General features: G+C 37.3%; 1 protein-coding gene across 11 annotated transcripts in view; it reads right to left on the bottom strand.

Annotated features, from left to right (window-relative positions):
* The window catches only part of PARD3B (par-3 family cell polarity regulator beta), a 1165226-nt gene that overhangs the window by 738850 nt on the left and 399305 nt on the right, over window positions 1–27071 (bottom strand). Inside the window, exon 1 of one of the 11 annotated variants that reach the window (XM_049888915.1) lies at window positions 10939–11487. The exons of 9 other annotated variants lie outside the window; for them this stretch is intronic. In XM_049888915.1, the coding sequence (XP_049744872.1) occupies window positions 10939–11046 (108 nt within the window). In that variant the 5' untranslated portion in view covers window positions 11047–11487. Of the gene's footprint in view, window positions 1–10938; window positions 11488–27071 lie in introns of those variants that run through there. One more of the 11 variants, XM_049888921.1, reaches the window with a different exon arrangement.

Raw genomic sequence — 27071 nt, 5'->3', positions numbered from 1 at the left:
CTTGGAGTATGTTGTGGTTATACTCTCTTTTTTTTATAGGATGGATTCCTGTATCAACCCAAACCATTGATGTAGGACTTTTAAGGCTGTAATTATAATTCTGAATAGCTAGTGTATTCTTCAAAATAAACTCAATTATATTATTAGTTTTGACTTATTTTTGGTAATTATTCATTCCTTCAGTATCACCAAAAAATGTCATTCTTCAGTCTTAAACAGGGCTACGTATTCTTTGCTGAAATACTGCTGAAGGTTCAAACACTTTTTCATCTCATTGTTGGATTCTCTTTGGATCACTATTAATAATTCTATAAGAATTAACTCTTAATCTTTCTAAGTTTAGTAGTACAAAGAAAGAATCCAAAACTTACTATTAGAGTTAATTATTCCCTTTCCAGTGATAGAAATCATTCATTTTAGTGTTAGCTTGGCATTCAGGTGGCAAATATAGATCCTGTGTCACTTATTTTTAGATGCCACAGTTTAGAAACTACAGCATTATATATTAGTATCATATATATTAGCATATTTAATATCACAAGGATGTCAAATGTATTTACATTGCCATTCCTCTTGTAATGATAAAATTAGCCCGAGAACTATGCTATGTAATTGACTATTTAGAAATTGCTGTTGTCTAGCCTTGGGTTCACCAGCGCCCTGATGGTGCAGTGGTTAAGCATTCGGCTGCTAACTAAAAGGTTGACAGTTCGAATCCATCAGCTGCTCCTTGGAAACCCTATGAGACAGTTCTACTCTGTCCTACAGGGTCGTTATGAATCAGAATCGATTCAATGGCAATGTGTTTGGCTTTTGGTTATCCTTGAGTTCTCAGATATTACATTGGAATTTAGGGGTTCAATGGTCCAAAGGAGACAGATTCTTAACTTATGAACCTATAAATTGCTCTGGAGACCTGGTGTGCTTCAGAGAGAAAAAAGAAAATACTTTCACAGATAGAGCTCCTGGTTGTTAAGAGATTCTGTAGGAGCACAGCATGGTAGAACACGGTATTGGGACTTCTAGCTGTGTAGTCCCTAGTAGTTTCATTAACATAATAAGAACTGGGACTTAATTAGTAATACTCAGTTTCTATTCTTAGTGGTGAAGGGAAATTTACCTTGGAAAACTATTTCACCTAGAAACTCCTTTAAGGGAAAAGAAGTTGCTTGAGAAATATAATAGCAGTTTGATTAAACTAATAAATCGCCGCTTTAAAATATCAAGGTCTCTAGAAGAAACAGCTTCTACCTGCCACTCCAGTTCCCAAGATAATACAGTGGACATTTTCAATATTGGTCAACCAACTTCCATTTCTCCTCCCTAACGGCAATCTGATTTCCTCTAAGGCGCATAATTCTCCTTTCCCTTGTGTGCAGTCTTGCTGGGATGACAAATCCAAATATCTTGTGCTCACTACCAGAATCAAGTGTGCCAGATCCTGCCTCTCCTTCTTCTACAGCCAGGTACAACGCAGGTACAGCGATGTGACCTAAGCTCAGTCAAACACTGTATCTTAGAACTTTACACCTCACTGAAGTGATAGAAAGATGAGAAACGATTGGTGTGTACTTATTGCAGAACTGCATCCTGACCAGACTACTCCTTTTAAAAAGCAGTTGTGCTTCCCCCACCTTGCCCGATCTCTGCCCATTCTTATATTCTCAATTCTTAGCCTCCCTTTGATTTTATAAGCTCTATGTTTTTCCAATCCAGTTCTTATTGCTTGAGGTAGCCAGAGTTGGTTTTCGTTGTTTGCAATTAAGAAACTGTTAAAATTGCCAAGTCAAACACATGACTACTGCACATCAAACAGGGTGGGGGAATTGGGAGTTCTTCCTCTTATGCACTATGGTCATAAAGAGATAAAATCACCATTTCCATTTCAAGATTTCTAGCCACTCAGGCTCATATGTAGCAATCGCACTTTGCCATTCTTATTTCTTCCCAAGATTTTCTACCTATCTACTCAAGGAAAGCTGATTACCATCCCCACATCCACCTAAGTTGCTAGCTTTCTTCTACCTTTACTTGTTATATTTCTTTTACACACGATAGAGTTTCTTCCTTTGTCTATTCCAATTTACACTGTTCTCTACATTGAAAACACTGCTCGATATTCAGTTTCTGGGAAATTGTCTTTTATTAAACTCACGGACTGGTCATTCCATTACTGTGAATCCAATCCAGCACTTACATATATCATTTGCATTGCATTTTCACTTAGTTTGTGAATATTTTTAGATGCTTGTTTGTCCTAGCTTTTTGATTAAATTCCAAACTCCCCAAAGCTGGGACAAGTTCTCTTTTTTTTTCTTTTAACCCCCAATACATCTACTATAGAATTCTACACATAGTGGGAACTCATCCTATTAAATAACTGTTTTCACAGAGATTTAGAGAAGATGTTTAAAAGGAAGTCAAATCTTACAAAGGACTATTCACGTTTTGACTGTAACAACTTTAATAGTAATTAATTGACACATGGGTAAGATTTTAAATACCTGGGATTTCTATGTGTACATATGCTTTTAATTTTTCCTTTCTAAAGTTAAAACTAAAAACAAAAAAAAAATTCATGAAATTAATGCCAACTTATTTGAAGTAGCAGTTTAGAATTTTACAAATATTCAGACCAAGAAAGCTACAAGCAGCTACCAACAATGTTTATAAATACTACAATACCAATTGCATGGGAAGATTTCACTCTCTTAATACTTTTTTAATAACTTGAAAAATGAAGCATCTTCCCCCATTGGAAGCTTTTTTTTTTTTTTCCTGGTTGTCTCTAGATATCATTTCTCCCATGTAAGGATTCTCTACCGATTAACATTCAGTAGGACTGCTGTATTGACTACATAGTCAAACCACATATTTTCCAACTTTTAACTACTTCAAGACAGGACTCATGGGTTTTTACTCACTAACAGTGGCTTAACTCCTTTGTACTATGACTTTCATAGAATCCTGACTTGAATAAACTTTTTCCTGTAATAGTAATAGTACTTATGAAATATTGTTGAGGCAAATAACATTTATAACATCCTCGGTGACTTAGAAATTCTAGATAGGATTAAAATTCCATGCAAGTAATTAAAACTTGACTTCCAGTTTATTTATTTTTCTTTATTGAACTTTAGATTAAGGTTCATAGAAAAAAACTAGATTCTCATCAAACAGTACACACTTTGTCATATGACACTGGTTAACAACCCCACAACATGTCAGCACTCTGCCTTCTCAACCCTGGGTTCCCTATTACTAGTTTTCCCGTTCCCTTAGCTTCCAGTCCCTGTCCCAGGACTGGTATGCCCCTTTAGTCTTCTTTTTTTTTCCATGAGCCTGTTCAATCTTTGGCTGAAGGGTGACCCTCAGGAGTGGCCTCATTACTGAGCTGAAACGGTGGCTGGGGGCCATACTCTCAGGGTTTCTCCATTCTCTGTCAGGCCAGCAAGTCCGGTCTTTCTTTTTGTGTGAGATTTTGTTCTACATTTTTCTCCAGCTCTGTCCAGGACCCTCTATTGTGATCCCTGTCAGAGCAGTCAGTGGTGGTAGCCGGGCACCATCCAGTTGTGCTGGACTCAGTCTGGAGGAGGCTGTGGTAGATGTGGTCCACTAGTCCTTCGGACTAGTCTTTCCCTATGTCTTTAGTTTTCTTCCTTCTTCCTTGCTCCTGAAGGGGTGAGACCAGTGGAGTATCCTTGATGGCTGCTCACAGGCTTTTAAGACCCCAGACACTACTTACCAAAGTAGAATGTAATACATTTTCTTTATAAACTCTGTTATGTCAATTCAGCTAGATGTTCCCTGAGGCCATGGTCACCAAAACCCCCAGCCCAGCAATTCGGTCCCTCAGGGACTTTGGATATGTCTATGGAGCTACCAAGGCATTGCCTTATACAGGCTGTGCTGGCTTCCCCAGTATTGTGTATTGTCTTACACTTCACCAAAGTTACCACTTAACTATTGTCTATTAAGTGTTTTTCCACCCCCACCCCTCCCTTCCTTCGTAACCACCAAAGATTGTTTCTTTTTGTATGTAAACCTTTTCATGAGTTCTACAGTAGTGCTCTCATGTAACATTTGTCCTTTTCTGATTGGCTTATTTCACTCAGCACAATGTCCTCCAGATGCATCCATGTTAGGAGGTCCTTCACAGATTCATCATTGATCTTTAGCACTGCATAATACCCCATTGCATGTATGTACCACAGTTTATCCATTTATCTGTTGATGGGCATCTAGTTTGTTTCCATCTTTTTGTTACTGTGGGCAATGCTGCAATGAACATGGGTGTACATATATCCATTCATGTGACGACTCATTTCTCTAGGATCTATTCCTAGGAGTGGGATTGCTGGATGATATGTTATTTCTATTTCTAGCTTTCTAAGGAAGTAGAAAAATTTTTTCTATTTTTAAGGAAGTACCATATCATTTTCCAAAAAGGTCGTATCATTTTGCATTCCCACCAGCAGCGCATAAGAGTTCCGATCTCCCCACAGCCTCTCCAACATTTGTTATTTTCTGTTTTATTGATTCCTGCCAGTAATGCTGGGGTGCAATGGTATCTCATTGTGGTTTTGATTTGCATTTCTCTGATGGCTAGAGATCGTGACCATTTCCTCATGTGTCTGTTGGCAACTTGAATGTCTTCTTTGGTGAAGCATCTGTTCATTTCCTTTGCTCACTTTTTAATTGGATTATTTGTCTTTTTGCTGCAGAGGTGTTGGATTTTCCTGTAGATTTTAGAGATTACACCTTTGTCTGATTTGCAAAAGCCAAAAATTTTTTCCCAGTCTGTAGGTTCTCTTTTTACTCTTTTGGTGAAGTCTTTTGATGAGCATAAGTGTTTAATTTTTAGATGACCCCAGTTACCTAGCTTATCCTCTGGAGCTTGTGTGTTGTTGGTTGTGATTTGTATCCTGTTAATACTGTATATAAGGGCCTCTTTTTTTTTTTTAGTGGTGACTTTATTTTTTCTTCTATAAACTTCAGAGTTTTGGACTTTATATTGAAGTCTTTGACCCATTTTGAGTTAGTTTTTGTGTATGGTGTGAGGTACAGGTCCTGTTTCATTTTTCTGCAGATGGACATCCAGTTTTACCAGCATCATTTGTTCAAAAGACTGTCTTTTCCCCATTTGATAGATTTTGGGCCCTTGTTGAAGATTAGGTGACCGTAGGTGGATGGATTTACATCTGGGTTCTCAATTCTGTTCCATTGGCCAATGTATCTGTCACTGTAGCAGTACCAGGCTGTTTTAACTACTGTAGCTGTATATAAGGTTCTGAGGTCAGATAGCGTGAGTCCTCCTCTTTATTATTCTTCAATACAGCTTTACTTATCCAGGGCCCCTTCCCTTTCCATATAAAGTTAATGATAAGTTTTTCCATCTCTTTAAAGATTGTTGTTGTTATTTGGATAGCTATTGCATTGTATTTGTAAATTCCTTTGGGTAGAATGGTCATTTTCACAATGTTGAGTCTACCTATCCATGAGCATGGTATGTTTTTCCATTTATGTAGATCTCTTTTGGTGTCTTGCAGTAATGTCTTGTAGTTTTCTTTGTATAGGTCTTTCACACACCCGGTTAGATTTATTCCTAAGTGTTTTATTTTATAGGGGCTATTTTATTATAAATAAATGGTATTGCTTTCCTGATTTCCTTTTCATCATTCTCTTTTTTGGTGTATAGGAATCCAACTGACTTTTTTATGCCTATATTGTATCCTGCAACTCTGCTGAATCTTTCTATTAGTTCCAGTAGTTTTCTCGTGAAGTCTTTTGGATTTTCTTAGTATCATATGACCCACAAATAGGGACAGTTTAACTACTTCATTACCAATTTGGATGCCCTTTTTGTTTGTTGCCTTACTGCTCTAGCTAAGATTACCAATACAATGTTAAAAAGGAGTAGTGATAAAGGGCATCCTTGTCTTGTTCCTGTTCTCAAGGGAAATGTTTTCAGCCTCCCTCCATTGAGAACAATGTTGGCCATTAGTTTTCCACACTTGCCCTTTATTAGGTTGAGAAATTTCCCTTCTATGCCCTTTTTATTGAGAGTTTTTATCAGGAATGGGTGTTGGACTTTGTCGAATGCCTTTTCTGCGTCGACTGAGACGATCATGTGAGTCTTTTCTTTCCTTTTATTTATCTGGTGGATTATGTTCATTGATTTTCTAATTTTGAACCATCCTTGCATATCTGGTATAAATCCTACTTGGTCATGGTATATTATTTTTTTTGATATGATGCTGAATTCTATTGGCTAGAATTTTTTGAGAATTTTTGCATCTATATTCATGAGAGATATTGGTCAGTAATTTTCTTTTTTTTGTGGTGTCTTTATTTGGTTTTGGAAACCCTGATGGTGTAGTGGTTAAGAGCTATGTCTGCTAACCAAAGGTTGGCAGTTTGAATCCACCAAGTGCTCCTTAGAAACTCTATGGGGCAGTTCTACTCTGTCCTATAGGGTCACTATGAGTTGGAATCAACTCAACGGCAATGGGTTTTTGGGGGTTTTATTTGGTTTTGGTGCCAGGGTTATGCTGGCTTCATAGAATGAATTCAGAAGTATCACTTCCTTTTTTATGTCCTGAAATAGTTCGAGTAGTACTGGTATAAGCTCGTCTTTGAATGTTAGGTAGAATTCTCCGGTGAAGCCACCTGGGCCAGGGCTTTTTTTTTGGTTGTAAGCTTTTTTTGTTGTTTTTTTTTTTTTTTTCCTTTTCAATCTCTTCTCTTGTCATGAGTCTGTTCACATTTTCAATGTCATTTTGTGTTAGTTTGGGTAGGTAATGTGTCTCTAGAAATTTGTTCATTTCCTCTAGGTTTTCAAATTTGTTGGAGTGTAGTTTTTCATAATACTGTATTATGATCCTTTTTATTTCAGTTGGGTCTGCTGTAATGTCCCCCATTTCATTTCTTATTTGGGTTACTTGCATTCTCTCCTGTTTTTGTTTTGTCAGTTTGGCCAGTGGTTTGTTGATTTTGTTGATCCTTTCAAAGAACCAACTTTTAGTTTTGTTGATTCTTTCTACTGTTTTTCCATTCTCTATTTCTTTATTTCTGATCTTTATTATTTCCGTCCTTCTGGTAGCTGTGGGCTTCTTTTGCTGTTCTCTTTCTATTTGTTCAAGTTGTGTAACTAATGTTTTGATTGTGTCCCTTTCTTCTTTTTTGATGTGTTTATCTAGTGCTATAATTTGACCTCTGAGGACTGCCTTTGCTGTGTCCCAAAGGTTTTGGAATGATGTATTTTCATTCTCGTTTGATTCTAGGAACTTTTTGATTCCATCTTTAATTTCTTCTATCACCCAGTGATTCTAAACCACAGTGTTATTCAGTTTCCATGTAATTGATTTTTTTTCCTTACTCTTCTTGTTAATTTCTACTTTGATGGCATTGTGGACAGAGATGATACTTTATCTCAATGTTTTGGATTTTGTTGAGGGTTGCCCTGTGGCCTAAAATGTGGTCTATTCTGGAGAACATTCCATGTTCGTTGGGAAAGAATGCGTTCTTTGGGTGGCGTGTTGGGTGGCGTGTTCTATATATATCTGTAAGATCAATTTGGCTGTTTGTGCTGTTTAGTTTTTCTGTATGTTTGCTGAGTTTCTTTCTAGATGTTTTGTCCTTTACTGAAAGTGATGTGTTGAAGTCTCCTACTATTATTGTGGAACTGTCAATTTCTGTTTTCAGTGCTGTTAGAATTTATGTATTTTGGAGCCCTGTCATTAGGGGTGTAGATGTTTATTATGGTTAAGTCTTCTGGATGGATTACCCCTTTAATCACTATATAGTGCCCTTCCTTGTCTTTTATGGTGGATTTTGATTTAAAGTCTACTTAATCTGAAAGTAGTTTTGCCACCCCTGCTCTTTTTCGGTAGTTATTTGCTTGCTATATTTTTTCTCATCCTTTACTTTTTAATAAATTTACATCTTTGTCTCTAAGGTGTGTCTCTTGTATACAGCATATTGATGGAGCCTGTTTTTTAAATCTATTCTGTAACTCTGTGTCTCTTTATGGGTGCATTTAGAAAATTTACATTCAGTGTAATTATTGATAGGTGTGAGTTTATTGCTGTCATTTTGTAGTGCTTTTTTTTTGTGTGTGTGTGATGCTAACATTTCCTTTGTTACTCTTACTCTCCTGTGCTGAGGTCCTTTTATTTGTGGATTTCTTTTTAATTTCTTTTGTTTTTGTAGATTTTCTTTTTATTGAGACTTTATGTTTTTCTTCTATATTTTGATGAGTAGGTTTGTCACCTTTCTTTGTGGTTACCTTGAAACTTATCCTTATCTTCCTAGGTTTGAACCAGTCTATTATTTCTTGGTATTGCCTTGACTTCCTCTCCATTAGAACTTTCTATACCTATACCGTTTATTCCCTCTTTTATTGTTCTGGTGTTGTTGTCATTTACAGATTGATCTCTCAGGTTCTCTGTTGCAATTGTTTTGGTTTTGGAGAGTCCTTGAGAGTTCATTTCTAGGTTGCTGTTATCTGCCTGCTACAATCTTACATCCTAGATTCACGCTGTGGTCTGATGTTGTTTGTCCTCAGACCGAAGGACTTCCTTTAATAATTCTTCCAAGTTTGGTTTGGTTTTTACATATTCCCTTCATTTCTGTCTCTCTGGAAATGTCCTAATTTCACCATCATATTTGAACAAAAGTTTTGGAGGATATATTTTTGTTGGTTAGCAATTTTTTTTCTTTCAATTTTTATATATGTCATTCCACTGCCTTCTTGCCTGCATGGTTTCTGCCGAATAATCAGAGCTTAGTCTTACTGTTTCTCCTCTGTGTATGACTTTTTGTTTTTCTCGAGCTGCTTGCAGGATTTTTATTTTGTCTTTGGTTTTAGCGAGTGTAATTATGATATGCCTTGGTGTTTTTCTTTTGGGGTCTATCCTATAAGGGGTTCGTTGAGCTTCTTGGATGGTCAGCTTTTCATCAATCATATTAGGGAAATTTTCTGTCAGCAATTCTTCAATGATCCTCTTTGTGTTTTCCATTTTCTCTCCCTGTTCTTGAACTCTAATCACTCACAAATTTTTGCTTTGGATTGTACCCCACATAATTCTCAGCATTTCTTCCCCCCGCCCCAATTTTTCCTCAGAGTTGTATCCCAGTGCTTTTCTTCAATTTCACTGATTCTATCTTCCATTGTTTTGAACCTCCTTCTCAGCCCTTCTATGACACTGTCCAATTCTGAAATATTATTGTTTATCTTTTAGACTTCTAATTGTTGTTTTTGTATGATTGCTAGTTGTGGATTTATTTTGGCATTTTATTCCTGTATTACTTTCCCAAATTCTTCCATTTTTTTGGTCTGTATTTCCCACGAGTTTGTCTGCCTTTTCCATAAATTTGTCTACTTTTTCCTCATTTTTGTCTGCTTTTTGCTTCAATTTTTGGATTGCTCTGAATATTAAGAGATTTGAATTCCCTGTCAGGTAGTTCTACTGCCTTTTCTACTACTGGAAAATCATCTGGTGTTTTATTTTGGATGGCTACTGGAATGATCCTATCCTTTTTTTTTTTTTTCTTTTACTACGTTTTGATATTGTCTGCTGTCTTCTGGACATTTAGTAGTTATTTTCTTCATTTCTTGATTGCAGATTTGTTTGTTACATCCTGCTTTTTCATTTTATTTGGTTATGTCTGAGCAGGCGGGCTGTGTGTTCTTTGTTGTTTGTTCATCTGTAGTTCAAGATACTTTTTACCTCCTTTTCCAACAGGCAGGGTTAGTCATTCAGCTATGGGGAAGCAGGTCTTGTCCAGCTGAAGGGAAGGGGCTGGGATGGGTTGTTTGTGGTACGTACTGGGGCCAACAGGGCAGACCAGGAATCAGTGCTGGACAGGTTCCAGTAGGCCATGCCTGTGCTGCTTTGGGGTGTGATATTCAGTACATGGTTCAGGTAGGCAGAAAAGAGGGAGGAGGCTGTGATGTGTGGCGCTAATAGGGGTATGGGAAAGAGGAGATAAAGAAGAGAGAAACAGGAGTTAAAAACAAACAAGCAACAACACAAAGAAAAAAAGAGTGCTAAGGGAGCTTGCGACTGGAGTGGAGAGATGAGAAACTGAGCAACGGAGAGAAGCAAAAAAAAAAAAAAAAAAGAAGAAGAAGAAAGAAAGAAGAAGGGAAAAAGAAAGAAAAAAATAACTAGATAAAAATTTGGAAAAGAAAAGCCCCCAGGATTTGCACAGTCCCACTGGTAGGGCTACTAAGATGAAGGAAGTGGCTCCCAGGCTGCACAGTACAGCCTGGCTAGAGAAGGGTATAGCTGTTACACAACACCAGGTATTCAGGAGACAGGAAAAGAAGATAAATGTAGAGAGACGAGAACTGAGAAATGAAGACGATCAGAAAGGGGAAAAGACAAAGAAAATTTTTTAAAAAAGAAAGAAGAATAAAACAAACAAAAAAAAGAAAACCAAAGAAATGCCCCAAGGGGTCCCATTTACGCAGCTGCGCAGATTGGGGGAGTGGCTCCTAAGCCCTGCAGCGCAGCCCGGCTAGAAGGAGCTCCCAAGCTGAGAAAAGAAAAAGGGAACAAACGAACAAAACAGAACAAAGCAAAACGAGGAAAAGAAAAGTCCCGGAGATCCCACCTTCATGGTGTTGCAAGCTCGGGTAGTGGTTCCCCAGTGGAGCATGGCTTCATAGCCTTTGAAGGAGAAGCAAAGATGGCACACAGAGCAAAGTGTTCCAGAGAAAGGAGGGGGAGGTGGTAGGAGGCACAGAAGAAACCAAAAGAGACAGAAAGAACCAACACCATGGGACCCGGCCAGTGTGGACAGGGCGAATCCAAGAAGCCTAAGGCCAAAGCAATGGCCTCCTGGCCAAGAGAATGCAGCTGGCCGGAAGTAGAGGAGTCCAAAGTGGGAGGGAAGAACAGGGCGGTTAGGAGAGTATATATCGCTCCTTACTGAGTATTCTGTCTCCTTATGGGAACTTCGTGACGCTGCTTTCACGTACTCCCTGTCTGCCAATCTCTGACATGGGTGTGGTGAATCCAAGCAGCATGGATGCTGCATTTCCCAGCCAGATGAGCCTCCCGGAGGTAGAGCAGTGGGGAGACAATGGGGGGTGAAAGGCGTGTATCACTGGTTACCGGGTACTCTGTCTTCTGCTGCAGTTCCGCGAAGCTGCCTTCTGATGCTCCCTGTCTGCCAATCCCCGACGGGAGTCCGAGATGGCAGATCCGTGCTGCGTTAGGTGATGGGGCCCTCTGCATGTATCTCTTCTTGCTGTCTGTCCTCTGTCAGTTTCTTATTCCATCTGGTGCTTGGCTGTGTTCTTTATTTCTTCATTTGACACTTCAGGTTCCAGAAATGACGTCTGTCTCTGTTTTACTTAGTTTTTCAAGTCTTTGCTGTGGAGGGACAGCATAGTTCTACTGTCTGCGGTGCCGTGTTGACCGAAGTCTTGACTTGCAGTTTAGATACTTCAACCTCTGCAAGTGTGACTGTCATTTCCTGTGAATCAAAATTACCTCTGAGTATCAAAATTGTCACTAAGTGCATACCCTCTATAGGCATTTGTCTCAAAAGGAACAGGCTTCTTTCTAGTTTTTTGTAAAGTCAACATCATTAATGGTGTCACACTGTTTAGTAAATTTCAAAGATAAGCAACTGTTCAACTGAAACAGGAACAAAAACTGAACAAATATTAAGATTTACATTAGCATTTCTCAACCTATTTTTATTATCACCTCCCCGCCCCCACCAGGAACATTTAAATACATTGTTTTTTTAATTTCTATCCCCATATGAAGTTTTAATACCACAGATATACTGTATATCTTTATGCATATACATGTACATATATCTGTGGCTAATTCATGGAAACCCTGGTGGTATAGTGGGGTTAAGTGCTACAGCTGCTAACCAAAAGGTTGGCAGTTTGAATCCACCAGGTGCTCCTTGGAAACTCTATGGGGCAGTTATACTCTGTCCTGTGGGGTCGCTATGAGTCAGAATCGACTCAATGGCAATGAGTTTGGTTTATTTGGTTTGGTGGCTAATACATAAAGAGAAAACATATAGGGCTTATTCTTTTCATTCGACGAAGGGGTAAGAATGACTAAAATTTTTAAGTTGAAAGTTAAAAATTTTTAAATGCTGTTAACATTAAACTCAGCTTTATAACTGCATTTGTTGAGCAACTTTTAACATACTCTGTTTACTTACAAAAACCATAATGAATAGAATTTCATATCAAATCAATTCACATAAATATATAACAATAACAATGTAATCAAATACCTGAAAATATCATTCAAAATTGTTGTTTTTCTAGCAAAAGTAAAACAATCGAAAAATAAATTAAATTCTTTAAAATGTATTTTTAGTGAATTTAACTTTTGCTTAATATGACAAAATAATTTTCACATACCTAGCTGCTAGATAATCATTAAGATATTTTTGATATTTTTCTTTTCAGCCCTTGATATAATTAATGATGGTTGATTAACTTTTATAAAATTAAATAATAAAATAAACTGTATTTTATTTCCAAAACCCAAGTCACATGTAAAAGCCCTGAGAATTAAACATACACAACATCCACAAGGCACCCAATAGCAGTCAAAAGGCACATATAGGCCACCTCTCATATTAAAACCTCGGGATCCAGCAATTGATCAAGACAGAGTTTTTCAAACCTAGCCATATTTTTGTCACAGTTTTGTAGCACTAATCTTGCACACATTTTGTGCATCTTCCATGAACTTAGTCAGTGCTGCTCCTGTGATACCCAAGAATACCCAAGGAGAGAAAATAAATGCTAAGGAATAGGATTTTGTCAAGCAGGGTAAGGCCTGTCTAAGCCCACACACCATAGTAATATCTAAGGTATTTCCATCCCTACCCTCCAAGATGACTGATGATGCTGAGCTGTTCCATCATCGATGGAACAGCTCAGCATCATCAGTCAGAACAAGGTCAGGGGCCGACTGTGGAACAGACCATCAATTGCTCATATGCAAGTTCAAGCTGAAAATGAAGAAAAGCAGAAAAAGTCCACGAGAGCCAAAATATAACATTGAGTATATCCCACCTGAATTTAAAGACCATCTCAAGAACAGATTTGATGCACTGAACGCTAGTTACCACAGACCAGACGAGTTGTGGAATGACATTAAGGACATCATCCGTGAAGAAAGCAAGAGGTCACTGAAAAGACAGCAAAGAAAGAAAAGACCAAGATGGATGTCAGAGGAGACTCTGAAACTTGCTCTCGAACATCGAGCATGTAAAGCAAAAGGAAGAATTGATGAAGTAAAAGAAATGAACAAGATTTCAAAGGGTGGCTCAAGAAGACAAAGTAAAGTATTATAATGACATGTGCAAAGAGCTGGAGGTGGAAAACCAAAAGGGACGAACATGCTCGGCGTTTCTCAAGCTGAAAGAACTGAAGGAAAAATTCAGGCCTCAAGTTGCAATAGTGAAGGATTCCATGGGGAAAATATTAAATGACGCAGGAAGCATCAAAAGAAGATGGAAGGAATACACAGAGTCATTATACCAAAAAGAATTAGTCGATGTTCAACCATTTCAAGAGGTGGCATATGATCAGGAACTGATGGTACTGAAGGAAGAAGTCCAAGCTGCTCTGAAGGCACTGGCGAAAAACAAGGCCCCAGGAATTGATGGAATATCAACTGAGATGTTTCAATAAACGGATGCAGCACTGGAGGTGCTCACTTGTCTATGCCATGATATATGGAAGAGAGCTTCCAGGTCAAATGACTGGAAGAGATCCATATTTATGCATATCCCCAAGAAAGGTGATCCAACTGATGTGGAAACTATAGAACAATATCATTAATATCACATGCAAGCAAAATATTGCTGAAGATAATTCAAAAATGACTGCAGCAATATATCAACAGGGAACTGCCAGAAATTCAGGCTGGTTTCAGAAGAGGACGTGGAACCAGGGATATCATTGCTGATGTCAGATGGATCCTGGCTGAGAGCGGAGAATACCAGAAGGATCTTTACCTGTGTTTTATTGATTATGCAAAGGCATTCGACTGTGTGGATCATAACAAATTATGGATAACATTGCAAAGAACGGGAATTCCAGAATACTTAATTGTGCTCATGAGGAACTTTTACATAGTTCAAGAGGCAGTTGTTTGGGCAGAACAAGGGAATACTGATTGGTTTAAAGTCAGGAAAGGTGTGCGGCAGGGTTGTATTCTTTCATCATACCTATTCAATCTGTATGCTGAGCAAATAATCCGAGAAGCTGGACTATATGAAGAAGAACGGGGCATCAGGATTGGAGGAAGACTCATTAACAACCTGCGTTATGCAGATGATACAACCTTGATTGCTGAAAGTGAAGAGGACTTGAAGCACTTACTAATGAAGATCAAAGACCACAGCCTTCACTATGGATTGCACCTCAAAGAAAACGAAAATCCTCACAACTGGACCAATAAGCAACATCATGATAAATGGAGAAAAGATTGAAGTTGTCAAGGATTTCATTTTACTTGGATCCACAATCAACAGCCACGGAAGCAGCAGTCAAGAAATCAAAAGGCACATTGCACTGGGCAAATCTGCTGCAAAGGACCTCTTCAAAGTGTTGAAGAGCAAAGATGTCACCCTGAAGACTAAGGTGCGCCTGACTCAAGCCATGGTATTTTCAATCTCATCATATGCATGTGAAAGCTGGACAATGAATAAGGAAGACCGAACAATTGATGCCTTTGAATTGTGGTGTTGGCGAAGAATATTGAATATACCATGGACTGCCAAAAGAACGAACAAATCTGCCTTGGAAGAAGTACAACCAGAATGCTCCTGGAAGCAAGGATGGTGACACTGCATCTTACATACTTTGGACATGTTGTCAGGAGGGATTAGTCCCCGGAGAAGGACATCATGCTTGGCAGAGTACAGGGTCAGCAGAAAAGAGGAAGACCCTCAACGAGGTGGATTGACACAGTGGCTGTAACAATGAGCTCAAGCATAACAAGGATTTTAAGGATGGTTCAGGATGGGGCAGTGTTTTGTTCTGTCGTGCACAGGGTCACTATGAGTTGGAAGCGACTTGACAACACCTAGCAACAACAACAACACCCTCCAAGAACCAATTTTCACCCCCTTATGGGCAATATCACCCTCATTCAGTACGCATTTCATGTTATTACTTTTTAAAGCTTTTTATATATTCACACGTCCTTCAAGCTACAACCCCAATGCTCATCCTTTTTCCCCACTATCGATTTCTTTGTAGGAGTTGTCAACACGGCTGCCTGCCATGCTACACCATTCATTCACTCCTCAACCAAATGCACTGTGGCTTTTAGTCTGCCACTCCATTAAAACTGCCAGACATTTGACAAACACTCAGTAAATTGTCCCTGACTAAAAAATAATAACAACCTCCTACATTTATAAATTCAACAGTCCCTTCTAGGTCCTCCTCTTGCATAAATATTCTACTGTATTTGACAGTGTTAATGATTCCCTTCACCCCATCAGCTTCTACAATACTTTTCTGTATAATCCCTTATTTTGGTCTTAAATACAGCCTTAACCCCAAGATTCCATTACTCGGCTTTTTCTTTTTGCTTTACACTCTCTCCCCCAAGGTAATTAAACCTTTCCTGTGACTTCAGGTATTTGTATACATAAAGATGACCATTAAATATCTCCACCTCCTGGCTACTGCTTATCACTATTTGTACGTCCCATTAGTACCCAAACTCGGCATAACCCAACATGAATTCATTACGTCACCCTCCTCATACTTCTCCTCCTGTTGGCCTTCTCACTTATTACCCCATGCAAACTAGAGATTCAAGAAATATCTTCTTCCTCCCTTTCCCCATGCCATGGATCCGAATCTCACCATATTGAACCAATTGCACAACTCACAGATTTTAGTCAATAATGCGTTTTACATTTGTAACATCTTTTACACTCTTACTGTCACTGTCCTACTTTGAGCCTTTATTTCTCACTTGGCCTACTGCTATAGTCTGTTATTAAAGGTCTTTTTGTTTCTTCTATAATTCCCCTTCCATAGCACCATCAGATTTTTTTTTCTAAAAGTCAAATGGAATTATTGTTAGATCAAAACAAAATGACTCCCTCTTGTCTACAAAACATTCTTCCTTGTGATCCTGATTTCCTTTTTTAGTCTTATTTATCACCCACATCCTATAAGGATGGGTGCAGGGCAGGGCAATGTTTCATTCTGTTATACGTAAGGCCACCATGATTCAGCTGTAATGGATTTGATGACAACTAACAACAAACAATATCACCACAATAGAGAACTGTTATTTCACTAAATAAATGATGTCCTTCCACATCTGATTTTGTTCATGTTGTTCCTTCTTTCTTGAGTGCTTCCTCTCCTCCTCTTCTTATTGTCAAAACATCTAACTAGACTTCAATAAATAAACAACAATCTCCCAAATCTTCCAAAACCCTCTCACCATATTTCTGCTTGATGTGACGAAAGGTCTATTGTTTGGGGCTTCATCCAGGCTAGAAACTAGCTTACTATTCTATAAATAGATTTCCCTGGATCGTTAGTCATTTTCATGTATTTGATAAGGTGCATGATCTTAGACAGGAATACTTTTAAACATTAAAAATAACAACCACTTATAGCTTTCTTTTAATAGGAAAAATAATCCTTATTTCTTCATACATGGGCAATGAATGAATTCTATTAAAAATGCTGAAGGTTTAATGAACTAGCACTGATTACATAGTCTCAGGTTTGCAAAGAGATATTTAGAAATGAAATAAAATCCATCACAGCTTAGAAAAGATCACCAGTTTAGCCTCACTTATCTATTGCACATCTGCCTGACCACATTATCTTAGCGCTCAAGCATCATTTTTGCATTTCAATGTGGCATTCTATCAGATTAATGCCCAAGATATTCCAGCTGCACCGCGAGTGAGTGAGTGGACATATAGGAATATTATGCATGGCTTGTATCATTGACACTGAGCAAAGGAAATGTGATTAGCACCAAATTGCATCTGACAGGGGAATCAGAAACCTGTCAAACAGGATGACATGGATCCAATGTTTAGAAGGCAAAAGGGGGAATAAAGGAGCAGGGCAGTCTGGCATGCAGACAGCAATAAAACACAACAGCGATGATAAATTAATTCATTTACTTATGAAAAATTAGAGGCTTCCACACACAGCTCTCATTTATAATCTTGTCAATCTAGCTGAGTAAATAAAAAGACTCTACAATATTAGTTAAAAACAGAAGCAAGAGAGAGAAAGTGCAAAAATTGGATTCTTGGGTTCGTTTTTAATCAAATATAATAATTCTTTGGTCTATTCCACAATGATCTTTGAAAGGAATTTTTCATAAAAGGATACATTATACCACCTTCTCTTGTGATTCTCATTCCAAGACTCAAATTCAGAGCTTCAAAGCCCCACAGCATAAGACAATTACGGTATGCTAGGTTTTAATCGAGTTATTACAAACGGTGCTTAGACAAAAAGACACATCAAAATGGCCTCAGTAGCTTGTTTCTTGAACTCATTGGGAAGGAAAAAGTACAAAGATTAGGCTGGAGTCTTCTGATATTAAGTGCTTACAAGACAGTTACTATAGTCTCACTCTAAGAAATGTGGAATGAGGGATATCATTGCTGATGTCAGATGTGTGTTGGCTAAAAGCAGAGAATACCAGAAACATGTTTACTTGGGTTTTATTGACTGTTCAAAGGCATTTGACTGTGTGGATCATAAGAAATTATGGATAACACTGTGAAGAATGGGAATTCTAGAACATTTAATTACGCTTATGTGGAACCTGTACCTAGACCAAGAGGCAGCCGTTAGAACAAAACAAGGGGTACTGTGTGGTTTAAAATCAGGAAACAGGTGAGTCAGGGTTGTATTCTTTCACCACACTTATTCAATCTGTATGCTGAGCAAATAATCCGAGAAGGTGGACTATATGAAGAAGAACACAGCATCAGGATTGGTGGAAGACTCATTAACAACTTGTGATGTACAGATGACACAACTTTATTTGCTAAAAGTGAAGAGGACTTAAAGCACTTACTGATGAAGATCAATAACTAAAGCCTTCAGTATGGCTTATACCTCAACATAAAGCAAACAAAATTCCTCACAACTGGCCCAATAGGCATCATGATAAATGAAGAAAATATTGAAGCAGTCAAGGATTTCATTTTACTTGGGTCCACAGTCAACGCCCATGGAAGCAGAAGTCAAGAAATCAAATGATGTATTGCATTGGGAAAATCTAATGCAAAAGGCTTCCTTAAAGTATTAAAAAGCAAATACGTCACTTTGAGGACTAAAGTGTGCCTGACCCAAGCCAGGGTATTTTCAATACCCACATGTATGCATGTGAAAGCCTGACAATGAATACGGAAGACTGAAGAATTGATGCATTTGAATTGTGGTGTTGGCGAAGAATACTGAATAAAGCAAGGACTGCCAAAAGAATGAATAAATTTGTCTTGGAGGAAGTACAGAAGTACAGCCAGAATGGTCCTTGGAAGTGAGGAGGGTGAGATTTCATCTCACGTACATTGGACATGTTATCAGGAGAGACCAGTCCCTGAAGAACGACATCATGCTTGGTAAAGTAGAGGGTCAGTTAAATAGAGGAAGACCCTCAACAAGATGGATTGACACAGTGGCTGCAACAATGGGCTCAAGCAGCAATGATCGTGAGGATGGCACAGGGACTGGGCAGTGTTTTGTTCTGTTGTGCATAGGGTCAACAACATCAATTCACACTCAAAATTATATGTATTTTGCCAATGTAATAGAGATCATAATACTGATGTGTGTTCATGGTCTCAGGATAAAGGAATCATAAGAGTTTTGTTTGGCATGCTCTAAGTTGAAGTAGGCTGTAGATATAGAATTGTCCAGGACCTTCTAAATGTTCTTCAAATAAAGTTCCAAAAAAAAAAAAAAGCACTCTCACTATTACATCTGCAAAGGGGAAAAACTCCTCTATTGTTAAAAAATAACATAACCATGGGATTAAAAGAAAAGCTAAAGGCAGAATCTACAGAAGAAATCAGATGTGCTTATATACATTGAAAAAAAACCTCTAGAAAATAAGGGATTGCTTGGAAGAGGCAACTAATGAGAGGGAATTTCAAGGCACAGAAATGTCCCAAAAACCTTTCATTTCAAGTCTCCAAGATAAGTCTATTCTTATATCCGAAGTGTTTTTTAGAAATTCAAATCTTCTCTAAGGTATAAAATTTTTTTTTTTTTTAATAGATTGCATTAAACAAATCGAATGATAATAACAGTTTTGGGAGAAAAAGAGGGTTATTTATTTGGTAAAAGATGAGTTGTGTATCAATTTCATTAATAATATCCCAAGACTAGAAATAGTCTTAAGTGTCCATTTACAGCAGACTGGATAAATAACCAATATACTATTCACACAATGGAATATTACTCAGCATTAGAAAGGAACCAATAAGTAATATACTCAACAAGGTATAAGTCTCAAAAAAAAAAAAAAAATAAGCTGAGTGAAAGAAGCCTTACACACACATAAAAATAATAAAATAAAAATTTAAAAAACACATACAATTGCACTTACACGAAGCTGTAAAACAGGTAAAGCTAATACGTGGTAGAAAACTATCAAAACAGTGGTTGTCTTTCAAGGAGTGAGGGCAGGGATTGACAGGAAAGGGGTGATGTTCTGAAAAGATGATAATGTTTTATAGCTTGATAGGGGTTTGAATTACATAGGTACATGCATTTGTCGAAACTCATCAAATGATACACGAGATCTGAGCATTTCATCATATATAAATTTTACTTTAAAAAGATCCATAAACAATATGGAATACTAGTTAATGGTATGCATGCTAAAGTATTTAGGGATGAAGTGTACTGATGTCTGCAATTACTTGGAAATGCACCAAAAAATAAGGTGGATTGATGAACAGAGGAACAAACAGAGGAATAATATGTGAAAAACAGAGTAAAACTGAAATTGTAAAATCTAGGTGCTAAGTACATAGGTCTTCACTGTACAATTTTTAAAATATTTCTGTATGTTGGAAATTTTTCATAATAAAATGTTGAAAAAGGGGGGATGAAGTGGAATGGTAATGGGTAGCAATCTTAAACGAAAACCTGGTATAGATTTTTTTTTTTTTTGGTATAGAAGAACCTGGAAGGGTGGGTCTCAAGGATCACAGAGCCAGAAAAGTCACTAGAGGCTCCAGCAACTGCTAAGTACTTGGTGCAGGGTATAACACCCAGCAATGGCTAGAAACTCTTCAGACAAATGACCAAGCCAGACAAAACAGAAAACATCCCAAAATCCTTCAGAAAGAACATATGACATGTCAGATCTTGAAAAAAAAAAAAAAAAATTTCCCATAACTTTTGCAAATTTCACACCTCAGCAAAAAGCAAGTAAAAGATAGGTTTCTTTTTTTGTTTGTTTGGTTTTTGGGTTTTTTTTTTTGCATTAAGTTTCAAATTGAGTCTAGAAAAGAAATTTCTCCCTGAGGAGAAAACACTATCAAGCACTGCGATGTTTAAAAAACAAGTTGCTTGTTTGTAATGTTTAAAATCCTACTGCTTTCATCTCACATTAAGAAGGTTCTCAAAGGAGAAATTTGAAGGTGCATATTAAATTTTTTTCTGCCCATTTAAGCACCCATTTATCTCTTCTTCCTTTAACTTCATTCCACAAAAATGCTCTCTGATATCAGAATGCCCATAGAATCTTAATAAAATGTGTCAGGTTATTCACATGGTACTGCTATGGCTGCTAACCAAAGGGTGGGCAGTTCAAATCTGCCAGGCGCTCCTTGGAAACTCTATGGGGCAGTTCTACTCCGTCCTATAGGGTAGCTATGAATCTGAACTGACTTAGCGGCAACGGGTTTGGTTTTTTTTTTTTTATTATCTTGTCTTAATTTTGTAAGCTTTATTTTAATTGCTTTACCTAATAATGCAAGGTCTCTTAAGTTAATCTAAGACAAAAGCTTTCTCTATTTCACCCTGTGAATTCTAATATTTAACTGGGTTAAAAGAATGAAAATACAATCATTTTTAATATTAGTACTGTCAGAGTTCACTACTAAAGACAAAATAATACTTTACATGATGCAGTATCCACAAATTATTTTTCACAATAATCCACAATAGCCTTTAAATCCTATAACAATTAGATTCTATATTAATCACAAATGAAATGTCCTGAATAAAAGAAAAATCCCTATAATTGGCTACATTGTCATTTAATGCCCTTCTGATCCAAATAAGAAGCAAAAGTTATAAAATGTCAGTATTCTATCTCTAGTACATTCCATAGCACATGTAACAGACCTCTATTCCAAACTGCAGATTTATACTTAAGACATCCAAAATCCCACTGATACCTTCTCACCAAATCTGCTCCTCCCGTAGACTTCTTCAGAACAGCAAATCAACGCATCTTTCCAATAGCTCAGGGTGAAAATATTGGTGCCATCCTTAGCTTTTATCTCTCAAACCCCCCACATATCATTCCTGAATATCTGGAATGGAAGCCACCATTGTGTCCTGTCTAAATTCCTGCTACGGCTTCCTGACTGGCCTCCTAGCTCCCTCCCTGCACATCCCATCAACCCCAAGATGCAGTCAGATCATGTGACACCTCAGCTAAAAATCCTTCCAGGGATTCTGTTACTGCAGAATAAAAGCCAATGTTCTTAGAATAGCCTACTTGGCCCTACTTGCTCTACCCACCCACTGGGTCTTAATTACCTCAAAGACTTCAAATATCACCTTCTTAGTGGGACCTTCTTGATGACTCTATTTTAAATTGTCCTCCTCAGACCCTCTATACCCTCAGTTCTATATTTCTCCAAAACACTTATTACCATCTAATACGATGATATATATTTACTTCCATGTCTTTAATGAGGGCCCCCTCACAAAAAAAAAAATATATTAAAACTAAAGACAACAGGGATTTTTATCCATTGTTTTTCACTGTTCTGTATTTCCCTAACACCTAAAAACATACAAGAAATCCTGCTGGCATCCAATAAACATTTGTCAAATAAATGAACTGAAATTTAATTCATATGCTGAAAGTTCAGAAAGGGACGAATGACTTAATATCATGAGTTCTACCCATGTTTGAAAAGGCTTATTCACATATATGGCCAAAAATTACAAATAATTAAGAATGTGGCTATTCTACCTCTTAAAAAGAACATCATGAGCAAATGGATAAATTAGTTCTAATTACAGTTCCCCCAACACGGAACCTTTTATTATAAAATATATCTACATCTTTACATGCTGAAACTATTTTCTAATTTAGCTTTTCTTAAAAATGAACTCTTCTGGATTATTTATCACTTAAAATGCAATTTCGCTGATGGAAAAATAATGTGAACTTTAATAAATCCCCATAGCATTTTAAATTCAATATGCTATCATATAAATTGGGTAGTTCTCACATTACCCATTCTTTGAGTTAACCAAAGAAATTTTAAAATAGTACATTTTTTTTTTTAGAGAATCTCTGTTGTTCTGTGAATACAATAGAAAATGCTGCATAGGATTAGAAATTAACAGGGAATTAAATCTAAAACTGACTGTTTTCTGTTTCAAAAATACATAAAATACTTTTACATTGAAATGAAAGTGCTTTCATGAATAGCGCAAAGTGTGGAGGTGTATAAAGCCTGATCCTAAATTTTTACTTTGGAAACTAAACAGTCAAATGTCTTTCCCATCAACAGTTATTTTAAGAGGTATTTTCAGCAGTTATTTGTGCTGGTGTGAACAGTTATTCCACTATACTTTAAACCATCCCCCCTTCTCCCTTGACTAAAGCCATCTATAAAATATGGCCAGGGCAGCTACTGGCCTTGAAATCAACCATGCAAACCTATCAAGAGTACTTATGAGCCCACCGCTCAACCTTCTAGCAGTCAAATTCACAGCCACAAACCACAAATGAATTTTTAATTATTCCATATTTGATTTTTACAATGCTTTGAGACAAGCAATTACAAAAGGCACTTTATTTGTCTGATTGATTCATTGCTATGCACCAGTGACAATGAAACCACAGAAAAACCTAGAGAATGGGGTATCTCGAGGATTAATTAGTTAAAGGCTTGCCAAAAAAGTGTGAAGACAGAGTTTTGTGCAAGTTCCAAATATTGTTATCATTGTTTCATACTACAGGGGTATGCGATTTCTGAAAAAGTTAAACCCTAAATATCTTTATGTTTATTTGTAGCTTTGCCCATGCTGAAAATAGAGCTTTAATTTATTTAAATTTAGCAGCATTTTTTTCACATATAACTCCCAAAATATTATTTATCTTTGTGTATATTTGGTATATTCATAACTAAAATTACATAGAAAAATAATGATGAAGCATTGTTAATTCAAAATTGTCCTTATAGGATCCATAACAAATTCAGGCACTGTAATTATTACCAAAGGAATAATGGAAATTAATAACAAAAAAATGAAATACAAGCTTCACTTCAGGGGGGAAGGTTTCTCCAGAGAGGGGGCATTTCTAAAATTAAAACTAAATTTTATTAATTAGCTAGTTTATTAAGTGTACAATGGGTCCGTCGGTGAAATGAAAAGAAAGCAATATAATTCTCCTTGGAGGAAAAAAGGGCTAAAAGAAGGGAGCTAAGAGGATATACATTCATTAAAACCCACTGCCATTGAGTCGATTCCAACTCACAGCAACCCTATAGGACAGATCAGGACTGCCCCAAAGAGTTTCCAAGGAGCACCTGGTGGATTCAAACTGCTGACCTTTTGGTTGGCAGCCCTAGCTCTTAAACACTATGCAACCAGGGTTTCCATACATTCAAAAAGGGATATTTAAAAGGAATTAGCTAAGAATGTTCTCTATCACCACAGAGAAAATGCTTTCCAGATGTGACAAGTGTTTCCCCAGGTCATCTCCTAGAGGTACAGGAAGGGTGCACATTAGTAGCAGAAAAAATTTCTCAGCACCTCAACTCTTCCAATCCATCCAGGGATTCCTAAATAGGTGAGGAAGAAGAACATGGGAGCCTCACTGTTGTCTCTCCCTCCTCTGTCTCCATGGCTTTGGTATCTCTCCCTGGCTAAGTGCCTGAGGTTTCAGAGAATTAGACCCCCAACCCAATCCCTCCCTGTGCAGACCTCCTCAGCTGTGGGCGGCAGCCCTGGGCAACCCTGTGTCAAAGTTGCTGGAGTTTCTCCACAGGAGCACAGGTGGTTCCTCAGCCCTGGGCACCATTACACAGGCCCCTCCTCAGTCCTGCTTCGGGATCTTTCCCTGCTCCCTGTCAACCCCTTGTTTTCTTTTCTTCTCTCTGCACAGCTGCTACGAACCTGGGCACCACCAAGCCGTTGCTTTCCAGGCTGGATTGGGAATACCTGTAGGAAGTTTCTGGTGCAATTCCTACATGATGAACTACTCCCTCTCCTTCTGCAGGATGCAGCTCCTCATCTACTCCTCCTCTTTGGGGACTGCTTTTATTTCCAACCTTACAGTCAGACATCCCAAGTTCCAGCTGCATATTTAGTTACTGCATTCTCTTCTTTTCTCCATTCTCTCTTCCTTTCTCTCCTCCCCTCTAAAAAATAAGAGGTAAAATGACAACTAGAGGAATATCAGTTAACTTAATAGTTCCTGACCTTTTAACTACCACCACCATCGATAACACAGCAGCAGCAGCAGCAGCAGCAATAACGAACACTGAGGCCTTCCTACATACAAGAGATAATGTTAAGCCAGCGGTTGCCAGACTTTCTCGGTTCAAGGAACACTTAGTTTCTCGGTAATTTTTTTTCACAGTGCCTTTAGGCCAAAAGAAATACCTAAGAGTTCTGTTAAGTCAGGGTGAAACTATTTGTGTCTTAACAACATAGGATCCATTTGAGAATATTAAAGAGATAAATTGAACCAAAATAATATTTTTATGTATTTATTTATTAACCACAATCACTATCTAATGGGATGTGAGTATCTGTTGGGCACCACACAAATTAAACGAGACATCACTATTCTCATTTTGTCCACAATAGTTTACACATGGTACTTGCTTTTCATCCTAGCAACTGATGAAATCCAGCTTCTCAAAGATACGACACCATTGAAAGGAAGACAGAGCATGATCTAATTTTGAAACTGAACTAGCAATTCATGCAGTGTCTAACAGAAGTTTAAAATATTGTACGGTGCCATCGTGAGCTTCCAGCCATGCCCCAAGACACCTCAACTCATAGTTTAGGAACTGTGATTCTAAGCACTTTGCATGAATTATCTCACAATTCTCTTACTGGTCATTTAAGGTCAGTATTTTTTATTGCTATCAGGTGAGGCAACTGAAGCAATTTCACACTGTTCTTAAATAGGGCCAAACAGTCTGATTTCAGAGACCAGGGTCTTCACCAAGCTATAATGTAGTGAATATATACAATTGAGGAATGCAATACAATATTTCCATGAAAGTTATGAAATCTTGTCCACTGAATAGTTTTAGGAACCAGTCTCTAAACTATCATCTTTCTCTGACAGTTAAGCATAGAATTTGGGGATTGATGACGTAAGGTCTCTCCTGGGGACATAATATTAAATGCAATATTGCATCTTAAAGAAACATTATTTTGAGAAAGTTAAGCAGTTGAGAAATTCATTTTCCAAACATATGATGCTCATTTTTCCCATAGACTAAATACCATCAGTGGGCTGAATTCATTTCCATGATAAATGATAATAGCCCCTTTGAAAGTCATCATTTTAATGCTTTCAAACATCTATTTGTTATGGTTAGTATTCAGATTAGCCAGGTGAACATGGAAGAATCCTGATAAACATAAGAAGGGAACCAACAAGAGCTTAATAATAATCGTAATAATAATAATAAAAGGATCTATAACAACGTTGCAGACAAACAAGTGAAGAATTCAAACATTCCTCACTGATCACTTTTGGTTTTTTATATAATTTTATGTTTAGTTATTTCCAGTTGAAACTTTCAAGGTTTTTTTTTTTTCCCTTTGGTACTCAATGCTTGGACAGGCTTTCTAATATTCGATATCAAAAGGCAAACAAAGGGTGAGCAGCACCTTTTAACAGTTTGGAGAGAATAGATTTCTTTAAAACAAACCTCTGTTTGAAGTGCATTTAAAATCTGTATAGTTTGTACTTTTAAAACTTAATAAAACTGTTACTAAAGTATTTATGTTAATAGATTATATTCTTTTAACACATAAAACCACTATGAAAATCAAGACATACATACAAGTGATCCAGAAAATATTTAATATAACATGATAGCAAATTCAAATTTAAGGTCAACTGTGTATTTTATTCTACTATATTTATTCTTTAAAGTACTGTTGGGAAATAAAGATCCAAAGGGATAGAGCAAATGTGACTAAAAAGCTAAATAATCATGCCAAAAAGTATATAAGACAAGAATTAGTATCACTTCTGCATTTCCATGATTTTTTTTTTGAATGTTAATCTGTCAAATTTTATTTGAAATTATCAAGTAATGTTTTCAAAACATTTAAATGTAAGTACCTCCACATATTCCTACCAGCAGAAAAAACTAAACAAATACCCCAAATGAATACTAGTCTAGCCTAGCAGATCAGGAGAATTTATAAAATATCGTCTCAGAATCCCAAACTTTCAACTTTGGCATTTTATTCTACAAATTCACACAAATCTTACATTTTACCCAAAGAGATACTGGGTTTATTTAAATCCGTATTTTTAAGTGTTCTATTTTGTTTTCCTCAATCTTCAAGTAAATTGTTTCTACGGGCAGATGCCCTGGATTAACTGTGATTTTCTGTTGACCTTGGCAAACTGCCACACATACCCTAAGGTACAAGTACCAACGGCTGGAATGCACATTTAGTGATACGGACAAGCACTGTTGTGGACTAAAATGAAGGTTTCTCAGACTGCAGATGCAAATTTCAGATAACACTCTGCCTTTATATAATTTAGAAATCTTTGCAAATTTAAAACAGAAAATGTTTCCAAATTATT

This window comes from Elephas maximus, chromosome 6 (assembly GCF_024166365.1).
Source record: "Elephas maximus indicus isolate mEleMax1 chromosome 6, mEleMax1 primary haplotype, whole genome shotgun sequence".
NCBI classification, from domain to species: Eukaryota; Metazoa; Chordata; class Mammalia; order Proboscidea; family Elephantidae; genus Elephas; species Elephas maximus.
Note: the sequence above shows the minus strand (reverse complement) of the source record. Positions and strands in the feature narration are given on the sequence as shown.